This window comes from Strix uralensis, chromosome 10 (assembly GCF_047716275.1).
Source record: "Strix uralensis isolate ZFMK-TIS-50842 chromosome 10, bStrUra1, whole genome shotgun sequence".
Taxonomy (NCBI): domain Eukaryota; kingdom Metazoa; phylum Chordata; class Aves; order Strigiformes; family Strigidae; genus Strix; species Strix uralensis.
Genome location: NC_133981.1, coordinates 22997523 through 23012596, shown reverse-complemented (window position 1 = coordinate 23012596; position 15074 = coordinate 22997523). Strand labels below are relative to the sequence as shown.

The following is a 15074-nucleotide window of genomic DNA, read 5'->3' as shown; positions in this document are numbered from 1 at the left end:
GAAAGACTGTTGTGCAAAGACAAAACCTGAGAGTATACAGGTTGCTTTAAAACCAACAGTCAGTCTATCAAAAACAAAATTATTATAGCATCGACTTTCTAGAAATAATTTCTTAACAAACCAAGGTGTATTCAAAACAATATATCTAATTTTTAAATTCCTGGATTTGAATGCGCAGTGTTCAGTTAGACACGAGTCTAAACAACACAAAACTTGCAAAAGTTTTCAAGTACCTTGAAAATCTTTTTCTCCTCAACAAAGATGAGAGGCATAAATTTCATTTTTTAATTCATTGTTAATAAAATGTCTTGAAATTATTCTGTTATTATTGTGGTACTTGAAAGATAAAAGCTATAATCTCAAGTAAACTGATAATCTAGAGGAAAATAAAATACTCTGAAATCCACGCCTCCTACTATAAATGTAAGAAGTTACGGATGATCTGGACTAGCCAAGTCAAGTTCTATCCCTGATTCTTGTTCTATATCTCTGTGTGTGCGGATAAGGCCTAAGCAGCTGTTAAAACAATATGCAATTACATCACTCCATATCTGAAAACATTATCCCACCTTCTATATATGATATTTTGGATTACTTAGGTTTATTATATCTTTTACCTCAGAATTAGATTCTGTAAATAGTTTTGCGACCACCCCAAACAACACCAAATCCAGTTTTCTAGGTACGAGGTCATCTGGCAGAAGGAAGTACTCAATGTGATAGCAACATTGCATTCTTGGAATAGAACCTGATTCATCAACTCGAATTCTCTTTCCTCGCATATCGGGGGGATTGGATTTCTTCTGATTTTGTCCTAGAGAGAATATTAGAATTATTTGGAAGGTAATTAATGCTCTCTGCAATGACCAAATGGCAACAAGCAGTGTGGCAACAGAAAAATGACTGATTGAACACAGATGACTGGTGAACATGAAACTCTTACCCCAGTGCCTAACCCTGCAGTTCTTACCCAGGTTTAACCACCGTAATGGTCCATAAAGTTCCTGGAACACCCCGCTTCATCTTCACTTCCTGCAGCGTGACAGCCAGTGATTGCCATTCCCAAGGCACATATGCCCTGTTACTCAGAGAAATTCCATAGAGTTCCACACTGTTCAGGGGAAGGCTGAAAGCGCCTGTTCCTGACATACCCAAACACCCGTACACCACAGGAGAATTATAGCTCATCTGTTGAACAGCTGCTACCTTCTCCTAAAATGACAATACCACCTTTAAACTACCCAAAATCATAATTAGTCAAGTTGAGTATATATGCCAAAAACCACCTTTATTTTCATTGTTAGGCAGTGACTGATTAATAAGCATCAGCTCAGATCATCAACTTGAATAACTGTGACTACTGAGGAGTCAGCAGTCAGGAAAGGTTTTCAGTCACTAGTGACAATCATCCAATGATAAAAGGCTCCCCTGTCCCACTCCTTAAGCCATTCAGGACTCTGCCACACAAATCTATGAAGTTGTAAAAGAAGGGTTCTTAGGAAAACCTGTTTCAGGTACTTACCTGTAGGCAGGGCAGGGACAGCTAGTGAGACTGTGAGTGTGCAGGTCACAGTATGGGAGCCACCCAGTTCCACTGAACTTTTTTCAGATGGGGGGAGCCTGCTGCTTTCACCCTCTGGGGTCAGATGTCCACCGCTCCCAAGCACCTCTAGGTTTTCAGTTTCAAAAGTGCTTTCAGAGCAGATTGTGTTCAAGTCTGTCACCTCTTCTTTATCATCTTCCTCCACCTCCTCTTCTTCCACCGCCTTTGAATGCTGCTTTTGCTCTGTCATCTTGACGTACCGTCAGACAACAGACTCAAAGCCTATGGAACAAGACAAACAGCTTTATTTTAGTGCTGAAATAAAAATCCCTACTAGAACCAAAGCAGGAGCAAGGAAGGATAGCATGAGGAGGTCCAAAAATTCCCATTTCAAAAATGTTTTCACAGTACGTACCACACATACCCAGTGCATTCATTTCTGGGCGCAGGGACAATCCACACAAAAGTCTCCAAGCAACAAGCCAGGGTAACAATGCGTTCACCAAACAGCAACGCAAAGCTCAAAAGAGTGAAGAGAGGGGACGTCAGCTGAGGCTCTAAACTATCGTTTTCTTGCCTAACTGCAGAGAAGAGTTGAGTTTTGAAAGGAGTTTATTGTTAGGAAGCAGGGGGAGCCCCTCCAGCTAAGCACAGAGGGAGCGTGTCAGCTCAGCGACATGGCAACAGCAGCCGCCTGGGGCACCACCAAGGGCTCTCAGCTCGCCCGTGGCCACCAGACCCACAGAGGGGCCAGGACTTGGGTGCCAACTTTTGCTACCAGAGACTGCCTGCTCCCCAAGCCACCAAAGTTGCGTTAACACCCCGCTCCGTTGCCAGGAACTGCCTCGCCTGTGCCACCAGCAGCGGCTGCCCAGAGACACACCACAGGCTGCACCCCAGCCCAGCCCAGGCCTTGCCTCACCTTGGCCTTACCTCATCTTCACCTCGTCCTTGCCTTAACACCCGACAGTCCCCTCCCAGGGACTGGGCAGTCTGCACAGAGACTGGTGGCTGCTACAGCAGCGAGCTGGCCACTGAGCCGCTGCTGTCCAGAGCTCCTTCCAGCAGGCTTCTCACACCAGGGATCTGGTTTTTATAGAGCTGTGCTAAAGCAGAATAAGCTGCAGTCCACACAGATGTTCCAGAAGCTGGTCCGTGGCTGCTAGCTCCAGCAGCCTCCCGCTTTGGTAGTTTATCCCAGAAACTTAATTAAAAACATCTCACCAGCGCATCTGCACCTCTCAGCGCTGACTCTTCGTGTGCTTCAAACGTTGTAGGCTTTCCTTGACAAAAATACTTACACCTTACTTTCCTTTTGAAGTGTTTTTCTCCATTTCTATCATTTCCTCCACATCCTGCACACCCTGCCCAGCTCCATGCCACCCCTGCCTGGCGCAGCCGGGAGCAGCCACCTCGTGTGGGCACCTTTTCCACCAAGCAGCAGGGGTGAGGGCTCTGCACCAGCATAGAGAGCTGCAGGACGGGCTGCTCGCAGCCTAAGCAGCACCTGTCCAAATCACTTCTGTACTTTTATGAAGCATGAATTTGAAAATTTAGTAAGCTTTGCCATTCTATATTTAGAATTAAAACAAAAAAAACCCCACAATCGCATTCCCTTTCACACATTTGCAATATTTTTTTTTTCACTGCATAAATTTGTTGCCTTGAACATGGATGATGATATTTATGGTAGAGTGGGCAAAGGAATGAGACAAAGTAGTTTGTAATTAATTATGCATGCAGCTAACAAGTCAAGAAAATGTCTGAGCATATTCACTTTTCAGTAATTTGGAGAGCACAATCACCCAAACGACTCAGTGGAAATAAAAATAAATCAGACAGAAACAAAAAGAGATATGTTTTTCAGAGACAGTAATACGGGATTATCAACACACCAAACCACTGAGCAGCAACCTGTAGCGTGAATTAAGGCACATCAGTTACTCACTAACTCCCTTTTCAGAGACTGAGATTGCCTAAACTATAACTAAGATTCCATATACACACAACTTACATATCAACTTCCCCTTCGTTAGACAGCAGCAAAACCATTACAGGATTAATTCAACAATTATACATGAAATAATAATGAAATATTTTGTCTTCCTACACAAACCACGCATCCTATTTTTCGTATGAACAGCTCAGTATTTCAGTCCTCTTTAGTCCGTTTAGCTTGACAATATTTCACACAAGGGTGGTGAAAAAGGGTGGGGCGATTTGTTTCACAGATTTCAGTTCTCTTTGTTTTCCCACATGATTATGTCTCACAACCCATCATTAGGAACTCAGGCTGACATCTCAATTGTCTGCGAAAAAGCAGCTAAGTGGAAATTAAAATGCCTGTGGAATAAAACATGATTGTCATGAAACACTTTCCTGATGGATAACTGCTTCAACATTTCCGGGTGTATTCTATGAACAAAGGAATACACAGATTCCAGTGTGCCATTCCCATACCTGCCGCTGCCTTCATGCAGGGGGTTTGGTAAATCTCTTTCAGACAAACACAATGAGACCGCCTGAATTTTTCATACAAAACTGAAAAGCACATAAAAGCCCAGAAGGTTCCCAATCCAAAAATGATTCAACAGTTTGGTGCTCCTTTCACACCAGATCAAGACCCAAATCCCAGATGCCAGTCTTCCACTTCAGTCCTCCGATCAAAAGTGCTGTAGACACACCTGCTGGGAACCCACCAGGCTGGGCTGCCTCCAAACTGCAATGCTGCCATTTTAAACACAGCTGTGAGGAAATAAAAGGCTGTGGACAGTGTGTCATACCTTCCTCAAGACAACCAGTTCCACAGCCTGCTCGCTTACCTGGCAGGTAGGAGACCCACGTCTACTTCTTCCCTTCCCTGAGGCCTTGCTGCACCTTCTGACCTGGCTAACCATCAGCGCTGTACGTTAGCCAAAGCACAGCGACATTTGCCGCTCCTTCTGCTGCAGGTGTACTGCTGTGACAGGAGGTCGAGATTTGCTGAGCTCAACAGGAAAAGAGAGTCTTAAGATCTGCTGTGGTTTATTGAAAGTGCATAAAGAGTCTCAGCAAGCAGTGAACAGGACACACACTCCCCACTTGCTGGCAGAGCCCAAACCACCAGGCCAGAAACTCATACTCACGACTCCTTTCAGGCGAAGGGCCGGGGCTGTGAACCCTCAGCAAAGTGCATAAAACCTCAGAAATAACAAAGAGTAGGAGACACCCACGTTCTCTGTGTCATCTAACTCTGCAGCACTCTGTCCAGCATGCCATTTTGGAGGACTGTATGCTAAGACGTCCAGCTTGCCCATAAGGAAACTGATTCTGTTTTTCCAGGGATTTCAGGTTCTAGATGTCATGGGAATGGCCAGACGGACACAAAATGGGTCTCAGCTCCAGGGCTGAAGCTTACATCACCCTCCTTGAACCTGCTCCTTACAGTCACTGTACCTCCACTCCCTCACTTGTGCCCACAGATTTAGTAATCTCTGGTATTTAGGAATATCCAGGAGAAAAAGTGCTCTAAGAAGGCTAAATCTAAATAATACATGTTTATCCTGAGAATCTACAGTTTAATTTACAGCAGAAATTAAGATAGCATCAATGTTTTAGAGAGAAAATAATTCTCAAAGTAATTTAGATATGTACTCTTAACAGGAGTCAAAATCTTGTAGCAGAGACTCAGACCACACCTCCTCCCTACAGTCTGCACAGGAACTGCTGGCAAATTTGCCAGCTAGAGAAACAGAAGGCCAGGAGTAACATTGACTGAAGCACTACAAGCCAAATTCTGGTCTCACTCATCCCTTTGTGAATTTCCAATTTCCCCCCTCCATTTACTCCAAAATCTGTTCATAAAAAAAGAAAGATTTACCCCATAGGCACCACTAAATAAAAGTTGAAAGCAGTAGATTTCTCTTTTCTAATTACTGTAGAAGAGCCTTAAAACTGTTCCAGATGCTGAATAGCTAAGAAATGTCAAATACAACATTATTCAAAGCACTGCAGATGTTTCCTCTGCAGACTACATAACATGTTGTTTCTTCCCTTTAAATAGTTTATGCCAAGACAAGACCACAATCTAACTGTAATATCACTCAGGATAAAAACCAAGTTGCAGTTAGGTAAGGTCTTTTGTTAATCCCAGTGGCTTCCCACCAGCTCCACAGCAAGAGAGGCTCCAGGCACCAGTTCTCGTCCATTTTTAACATAGACATTTTCCTTATGTTCAGCAGCTCAGGAAGGCTCCCTGCATTATGCTCATCCCAATATGCTCTTCATGTCACTAAACATATAGAACATCTTTACAGGCTTTTGCACCGTTTATCAGAATTACCTACACACTCAGTGGATGTGTGCATCTAAAATCTTGTCTCTGTAAGTATTAAATGAAAACATGGTGCAGGCAGGAGCAGAACTGCATGACAGGTAGGGACGTTCAACTACATTTTTCCTTCTTTGTCTTACTGTATACACAGAGCTGTCCCAATATGCTGGACCTAACAAACAAAAAGACAACACCCACCATTTTTGGAGTTGCAAGTAACTTCAAGAACATGCCAAGAACAACCCTGCACCACTAACATTATTTTAACTCATCTCTGAAGTTCTTTGTTGAAAGCAACTGTTTCGGAAACAAGAATTTTAAAAGGATCGATAACATCACAGTATGACTTTGTTGGAAAGGGTTTGGAAAACAAATTTTAGGTACTTAGCACTATATTTTCACTTTTCTCCTTGACAGTAGAAAGTCTGGAAGGGATTTTTTTTTTTTTTTTTTTTTACTGTAATGAAGTGATCTTTCTGGCAAGATGAGCACCTTCCACAGTCCTGCAGTTCTGGCTGGCTCTATGTACTGAATGACAACCCGCCACGCAAATGAGACCAGACTACTGATACCCTGGCACGTCAGACATAAACTCAAACTGTGCTGACCCTTGGTTCTGCAACACATATGAACCATGAAATAAAATATAAGTATAGTTAACTTAAGCTCAAGTCATTTTTTTTTTCTATAAACATGGTCTAATCCCACAGCTACCTAATACTATTTAAAACATTATTCCATCAATGATGTTGGCAAACAGGCTTAAGTCTAACCGTGGCACCTTTTAACCTTTTAAAATAAAAATATCCAGTGAAGTAATTTCAGAAGCATATACTTCTCATTTCCAGCTATTACCATACCACTGTAGAAAGAGCCATTCCATTCAGATCCTGCTTTCCCATCAGCTCTTTCTACAGTTGGGACTCCTTCAAGACACTTTCATGCTGGAGTGCACTACCAGAACTGGGAACAACTTAGTAAAGAAAAAGTCCTTGAATACTTAATAAAATGCTGCCATCTCTCTGAGCAGGTTTAGAGAATAAGTCAAGAAACAGGCAAAACCTGTCTGGGTCAGGAGTAAAATCTTAGTCTTGCCATAGTTGGGAGTAAATACGTTGTAATTACACCATCAGGCTTTTCTGTGCCTCAGAAGCACTGCACTGGCAAAAAGGTTAAGTGTGGAGCAATCCATGGTTTAGTGTTAAAGAAAAGCAGGCTGCAAAAGGGAAGTTTACTTCTACCAAATGCACAGAGAGGGTGAAGTGCCATTTAAATTTTCTCTGTTCCAACTGTTTTTGCAGTTGTCTAGTGTTTAAAAGTCTTGGGTCAGGTGGTTGTTTTCTAAGAAAACATGATGCAAAACCCAACTGCCCAGCAGTCAGAGCTCTTCCTGGAAAATCAAACAAAATTCAAGGGCCAAAGGTTTGGGGTGTTTTGCTGGTATCAAGTATCTGCTTTCTTTCAGAGATGAAACTTTGGTGAACGTGCATTGACATCATTCTGACATTCTCATTTCCCTGTAACAGTGGTAACACAGAAAGCCAAAGATTTGTCATGCCATTTCTGTCCTTTGCTCTTTCAAACCAGAAGCCCAGCAGATGGGTGAGGAATTCAACAGAGGCCCAGATGCTCCCCAGTGCTGTTAACGATGCCTCTCTTATAGCCCGAAACCACCAAGAAACCCAACTGGAAACCGTAGGTGCTAAAGTACAATTTATGATGACAGGTTTATAGCCTGGTAAATATTCTGACAGCCTTTAAATCAATTATTTCCACTTGATAAATATTTTTACAATTTAAACTAGGTAGACCAAAACAAGTTTAGATTGTTATTTTGTCTAACTCCAGGGCCTTGATGCTTTAGTTGGTGTTTGGGGTCAGTCGGTTTGATGTGTGTGGATAACAGATGTGGATTTACATATCTGCTAAAAACATTCAAGGTTTATGCTTTTGTCTTTCCTGTCTCTGGTGCAGCATTACAGGGACATTTTGACCTTAAATTGATTTCTTGCATTAATAACATTACCAGACCAAGGAAAGCTAAAGCTTTAGAGGTATACATGGCTGTGAGAGTGAATAAGGAATATATATGCATTCAGTTCCTCCAGTCACTCCTCAAGTCAAGCCAAAAATAAAAGCTACAAGTTATGTATCACTTGAAACGAGGAAAATGGGAAAAATGCTCTTCAAAGGCACAAGAATACATCAGAAAAATCCACCCAAAAAATCCTGAAGTAAATTCATGAGCTGGACGGGAGATCCCTAAGGACTGCACAATTGCAAAAGCACTACCATTTTGGATAATAGACACACAGACGATCACCGGTGGATAAAACTCAGCCCTTAAGAATGGGAAGGCTGATCATCTGGAGCATCGAGTACCCTGGGTGAACCCACGTCTTGTAACATAAAAACCAAAAGGAGATTTTCAGCTCGCCAGCCTTGTATGTTGCCAGCCTACCACAGAAACAATCAAAAATCTGATTTTTTGTAAAGAAAAAGGTCAGCAGCCTTCCAAAGGATGCTTTTTCTTGATGATGCACAGCACACAGAAGTCAGTCGACATTCCCATGCAACTGTGGGAAGTAAAAGCAGCATCTGGGTCCTTACCTGCTCTGAACAACCTCAGGTGGGACCCCCCCACCCACAGCCCCTGCCCAAGAGCATAAATTATTGTTCAGTGGCAAAGAGCAAGTGCAGAGCAGAGAAAAGCCTTGACCCACAATCTCTGGTCCCAGCCCAGGCTACTGGATGGGCCTCAGACCTGCACCGCAGTCTTCCCAGCAGCCCGGTCTCTGGTGCTGCTGCTCTTGATGGGACTTCTTGGATGGACCCCAGACCTGGTTCACCACCTTGTCCTGTCTGGGGCTGTTAATGGAGCCTGTTGTCACCCCAACCCTGCCACCCTATTCAGAGCTTGGGCACGGCTGGTGCCACGGTCACCTCTGGCGCGTGGCGTGTCCCTGCCGGCGCAGTGGCCCTGCTCGAGCTGCTCCCTGGCCATGGCTGCATTCAGCACTGCGGGTCCTGCTGCGGAGCCAGAAAGAGACACAAACCACCGCTCTGGAAAGGTCAGTCATTTGAAGCAGTTTAATATTTATTCATCTCTATCGCAGACAACAACTTAAAAAACACATACCGATACCATAAAAAAGACACCACATCTACAGAGGTGAAAAAGCCGGAGCAAACAGAAAGATGATCAACTTCTAAGCACGTTAGTCTCACTAATTTAGTGGCACCACTCACTCCTTCACAAGCGTTACTTGCCAAGCTGGATTCTGCGATGCTGTCACAGAATCACGGAATTGTCTAGGTTGGACCCTACTCTTCAACCCCTCCAGGGATGGGGACGCCACCACCTCCCTGGGCAGCCCATTCCAACGCCCAACAACCCCTGCTGGAAAGAAATGCTTCCTAATATCCAGTCTAAACCTTCCCTGGCGCAACTTGAGGCCATTCCCTCTTGTCCTATCGCTTGTTACTTGGTTAAAGAGACTCATCCCCAGCTCTCTGCACCCTCCTTTCAGGTCGTTTCGCTGGTGCTAAAAAGGATCCTGAAGAAGTTAGTTCAGAAGTTAGGAACGACCTCGGAGCTCAGGCGTGGCTGCAGGCCCTTTCCTGACAGCCAGACGGGGCGGCGGCACCTGCCCGCTCCGCCCGCCGAGCCCCGCCGGGCCGCCCGCAGCGGGCCCCGTGGCGGGGGGAGCCTGAAGCTCCGCGTCGGGCAGCGGCCGGGGGGAGGAGAGGCCCCGCCACCGGGGGGGGGGGGCGGCGGCAGCCCCCGGCGCCCCTCTCGGCCCCGGCCCCCGCCCCGGCCCGCCCCGGCCGCGGGCGCAGGCGCGGAGCGGGGCTGGGCCGGCGGGCGGGATGGTCGGGGAGCGCGGCGGGGCAGGCGGGCGCGATGGAGCCGCCTGAGGGCTGGGACCCGTACGGGCGGCCGGCCCGGCGCACGCAGTGGCTGGTGAGCGCCCTGGCCTACCACTACGGGCTGGACCGCGGCGTGGAGAACGAGATCGTGGTGCTGGCCACCGGGCTGGACCAGTACCTGCAGGAGATCTTCCACCACCTGGACTGCGCCGGGGCGGGCAGGATCCCCGGCGAGGACTTCCGGACGCTGTGCCAGGTGCTGGGGCTGGAGGAGGCGGCGGAGGCGGCGGCCGACCCCGAGGAGTGCGCGGGGCTGTGGGAGGGCCTGGCGGCCGAGCTCACCTTCCGCCAGTTCCACGCCCGCCTCTGCGGCTACTTCAGCACCAAGGCGGGCAGCGCGCCGCGCCGCGCCGTGCCGCGCCTGCCGCTGGGCCGGGAGAGCGAGCACATCGAGACCCAGATCCGCCTGCGCAGCCCCCGCCGCCGCCGCCGCCTCAGGGACCCGGCGGCCGGGCGGCCCGGCGCGGGGGAGGCGGCGGCGGAGCGGCGGCCGGCGGGGCCCTGCTCGCGGGAGTGCTACGAGGAGATCGTGGCGCTGGAGCAGGCCGAGGACCGCATCGCCAAGCTGGAGGAGGAGAACGGCAGCCTGCGGGAGCTGGTGGAGGACCTGCGCGCCGCCCTGCAGAGCAGCGACGCCCGGTGCCTGGCCCTGCAGGTGAGTGCGCTGCCCGCCGCCCCCCCGGGCACCCCCGGCCCGCCCTGCCATGGCCCCGCTTCCAGCGTGGCTCGGGAAGGAGGGTGCCGCGCTCGGAACCCCCGGGGTCGGCAGCTCCGCGCCCCCAGACTGATGTCTGCCGGCGGTGCGGCACAGACCTCGGTCGCTCCTTCGTCTCCGGCGCTCACCGTGTAGCGGAGTTTGGCTACATAGTGACTTTACAACTCCCCGAAAGGAGGGTGCAGGGAGGGGGGATGAGTCTCTTGAGCCAAGGAACAAGCGCCAGGACAAGAGGGAATGGCCTCAAGCTGCGCCAGGGCAGGGTCAGACTGGCTCTTAGGAAGGATTTCTTTGCAGAAGGGGTTGTTGGGCGTTGGAATGGGCTGCCCAGGGCAGGGGGGGAGTCCCCATCCCTGGAGGGGTTGAAGAGTCGGGTTGACCCAGCGCTGAGGGATCTGGTGGAGTTGGGAACGGTCAGGGTGAGGTTCATGGTTGGACTGGAGGAGCTTCAAGGTCTTTTCCAACCCAGATGATTCTGTGATTCTGTAAGGAGAAACGCTGTGTCTTCACCTGTGTGACACGACACATATTTAAGGGACGTGCTGAAAGCCACCCTGCTGAACTTATAGCAGAATCTAACAAACCTAGAGTGTGCAATGCGGCTTTTTCCATTGCGCGTGCAGTCGGTCACTTATATACCAGTTATGCACCGTGGGGGTTTTTTTTCCAAAGTCAGAACTTTTGGATTCTTACCTGCACAAGCGCATGCAATGACCCAGTCATAAATGCCTGAGAGCTTTGCCTCAGAAACATTAGAGGTCTGTTTTCTTCCAAGCATGAGACTTCAGAGTTGGAGCCAGTTCTGCAGAAGGGCTGATGAATAGTCTCTGGCTCCTCTGCAGAGCCCCATTAATTCTGGGGCTGGTTTCTGTTTCTGCTGTATTGGCTCAAGTGAAACACACACATACTTGACGGTAGTTAAATTACTCTGGCATGAAATAGCATAGAACAGGCAAAGGACTGAAGGGCTGAGTTCACCAGTTGTTCTGGCGGGTCTGATCAGGTTGAATTTAATACTAACACAGCACTCACAGGACTCTGCTCCACGTGTGACACGTCCATTTGGCATTAGCTGGCTGGCCATCTTCGCCAACGTCCAGCATGGCAGGTGAAAGCCACTTTTACCATTTTCCTTTGAAAAGTGAAAGGCAGTCACAAATATGAAGTCACCAGTCAAAGGCCCCAGAAAAAAATCAGAAGGACAAAGATGAGCACACCAGCAGCTCTCTGGTCACTTCTACTGAACACAACTAAAAAAAACATAACTGGAAAAATTTTTTTCAGAGTACTACTTGCCTTTTGAGGACAGACTATAGTAATGACACTAAAACTATACAGAAACTTGTGCAATAACCTAATTTTCCGCTTTAATGAGTAGTTTAAAAAATAATTTTATAGATACTACTTTAAAAACTGCTTTCCAGAGATTGTTTCCACATCTCTGTATAGGTATGAAAGGTCATATGACATTTAAACGAAATAAGCACCACAACAAAACACAATCCAGCCATTTTCAGTCTTGATTAAAATGTCAGTTGCTTCAAAACACATTAATTTTGCCCTGCTTTCTGCTCCTGTTCATTATAGGTAGGACTGCGGAAAAGCCATGCTAACCATAAGGAAGAGGGGACCTGTTTTATAGGGAGTAAGAAACCATTAACGCAGAACCACTCCCAGACCAAGTGCCTTCAAAGTGTCCTGAAAGAAGTGGAACTCATCCGGAGCTCCAGGGATGGGCAAATTGAAGAAGCAATCAGGTTCAATCAAGAGTTGGAAAGAGAGCTGAAGAGTTCTCAGGAAGCTCTGGTCAATCTGGAAGACTGCAACCGTAACCTGAAGAGGGAACAAGCAGAAATGAGGAAGAAGGTTGAAGAGGCCAGACACGCCGTCCTTAACAGTCTTGGCAAAGTGAAGGAGCTAGAAGTGAAAGCTAACGAAGTGCCACATCTGCAAATATACATTCAGCAGCTAGAATCGGAACTGCAGCACTATAGGTAAGTTTGAGTCTGTCAAAAAATGCCTATAAAATCCCAGTATTGGAACACAAGTTGGCTTGACAATCACGGGTTGCAGATTATTAAATGTCTCCAAATATATCTTCTAAAATGTAGCCAGAGGGAAATTAGAAGCTACTTATCAGTCTTCTTGGTAGGGATCCATAACAGAACTGGGCGCATTCAGTGGAAGGTAGGCCAAGATAAGGGTGCTGATCTACAGAGAGCTGAAGTTACTCCCCAGACACACAGCAATAGGACTCATTGTAGTAGTGCTTCAAGAAAGCCTCAAAAGAAATGACTGACAGTCCTTCAGAATCCATTTCCAGCACGCTTATTTTTTCACCTTAACTAGCTAATACCAGTTCAGTCATATCCAGCTAGTCAGGTCGCGCATACAAAGCCAGGTGTAATCAGATGGGTGACGCTCCATTTCTTATGAAAGTTCTTCAACTTGTTGTGTGATTTGGAGAAGAACACACAAGGCCAACTTCTGGCCAGCGGTTTTAAACTCTGCTGTGACTTTATTGGTTCTTCACTGACAGAATATGTAATACTCCAGAAGAGAAAAGTTAAAACACTTTTCTAAACCCACACAGTAGTACAGTGGGAGTCTCAAACAAAAAAAACATCGTCCAACTAAAACCCACTTTTGTAATAACATAAATAAATACATTTCCAAAAGTCAGAAAGTTGGTCACAAATTTAATCGGTCACTGCTTTGGTTGCTTTTTATCTCAGACAAAACTTGGACTCCTTGATGGTTATTAAGTGCTAGGCATTTCTGCCCAAGTTGCAAGTTGACCTGTGGAATAAAATCTTGTTTGTATTTTTACTGACCCAAAGTAAAGCTAGTATTTATATATTTTTTCCTAACTGTACTAAACCTAGTATTTTAATACATTGTCTATTCTGAACTTCTTGTCTCTTCCTAAACTTACACTTCCTCTGTTTGCTTATCAGAAGAATTCATAGTGAGTTATTTGTAGCATCGTAGCTATTGTACTGTTTTATGAAGTGAGGAAATTCTAAAAATAATCATTTTATCCAGTGTCTTTCTGTAAGCATTGTGTATGTTAATACCTGTGTGCTTGCAGAAGATAAAAGCATTTCTTTAAACATCTGAAACATCTGTAGGATTTTAAAAACACTGTGAGGGCACAGAATGTCCAAGATGACTGTCATTTACAGGGATATCTGGATGAATGATACAACTCTTAGTGCTAAGAGAGATCACACTACTTGTCTACTTGATCAAGTTCTTCTCCCTGGTATGAACACCAAAGACTTAAGATGAGTTTTTGTCCTGCAGAATTGCTTTTCCAAAATACGATGAAGGATAAAAAAATTGTCTTTAAGCAGGTAGATGTGAGCTTGTTAAAGACAGTAAGAAATGTCAACTGGGCCTTGCAGAGCAGGAACTTTATGGGTTGCATCAAAACAAATAGCGTGAGTTGTAAAATGTAAATTGTATGTTCTTCATCTGTAATATTTATTTTAAAATTGCATGCTAATTTAAAGTGAGTATAAAGCTCAGGAATGGTGCTAGATTCACCTCCTGGAAACTACACGCCTTTTTTTAGCCCCACGGCACATTTAGCACAGGACCAGGCCAGCTTCCATGTGCAAGACCCTTTAATGGGTCTTGATTCTATGTCAGCCATAAAGCACTTCCATCTCCCTGTCCATGTGATACAGCTCGTGGCTTCAACAGTTTAACAGCAGAGCCACTTAATAATCATTGTGACTTGCATGCCTGTGGTCATATTCCACAGTTTTGCAGCATATGGAATACCACGATTCCACATATTCCACGGTGTGGCACAGAGATGCCCAAACTGACAGAAAGTAGGTAAGTTAAGCAGTGCAGAGCTCTGTGTTACTGTGATGAAAGAGCTTCACGCTAGCATGGCTGTCTCTGCCCTGTGCAGCCATTGGCATCGTGGTTGGTCCCACTCTCTGTCCCTGCTTACACCTGCGCTACAGATGGCTCATGGAGAATCATCCTCTCCTGTTGTGCTGAAGTCCAAAACCCCTGGGCGTAGTTGGGGTGAGGTGCTAGGAGTGCGTGTTGCGGGGAAGCTGATGAGTTGGCCAAAGCATAGAGATGGAGGGACAGCTGCTACATCCCGCAGATTTCTCAGACTGTCAGTTGGCAAGTGTATTATTTGTAGTGTTAATTAAGGCAGTATGTATTTCAGTTAGTACTGCAGTGAGCACTTCTCTCTATTTCCAAGTACCACAAAAAGGTTGTGAGCAGGTGAAATGTCCCTATCACACTCTTACATTCCTAAGCCAAGCTAGTTGACCAAATAGTTTATAGATATTTCTTGTCTTAAGGTGCCCATCCTATTCTTCCTATGCTGCATGCACATGTCAGGTTTTTGTCCCCTTTCTCCACCATTAAAAATTTGTACTTTCATTGTAAAATTTTTTAATCCCCGTCAATTCAGGAAGTCAGCTCAGATACTTTAAAGGTAAATTTTGAGATATTCCTTACTGAAAAGCATGAGTTAAGTTCATTTCAGAAGAAAAAGACGTCACAAGAAATTGTGTGTTTATCATTGGTATTATATAAAA

The 15074-nt window shown here is 46.0% G+C and overlaps 2 protein-coding genes across 6 annotated transcripts in view; one reads left to right on the top strand and one right to left on the bottom strand.

The window, feature by feature from the left end:
* Positions 1-15074, bottom strand: part of CFAP92 (cilia and flagella associated protein 92 (putative)) — a 121786-nt gene that overhangs the window by 28096 nt on the left and 78616 nt on the right. For all 3 annotated transcript variants that reach the window (XR_012630315.1, XM_074879761.1, XM_074879762.1), the window contains exons 2-3: positions 1523-1825; positions 618-814 (exon numbers count right to left, since the gene is read on the bottom strand). Coding sequence is in view for 2 of the 3 variants with exons in the window: in XM_074879761.1 (XP_074735862.1) it covers positions 618-814; positions 1523-1793 (468 nt within the window). In the remaining variant the exon portion in view is untranslated. The remainder of the gene's footprint in view (positions 1-617; positions 815-1522; positions 1826-15074) is intronic.
* The window catches only part of EFCC1 (EF-hand and coiled-coil domain containing 1), a 56748-nt gene continuing 51366 nt past the window's right edge, over positions 9693-15074 (top strand). The window contains exons 1-2 of one of the 3 annotated variants that reach the window (XM_074879766.1): positions 9693-10440; positions 12088-12494. In XM_074879766.1, the coding sequence (XP_074735867.1) occupies positions 9760-10440; positions 12088-12494 (1088 nt within the window). In that variant the 5' untranslated portion in view covers positions 9693-9759. The remainder of the gene's footprint in view (positions 10441-12087; positions 12495-15074) is intronic. The other 2 variants (XM_074879765.1, XM_074879764.1) reach the window with 2 other exon arrangements.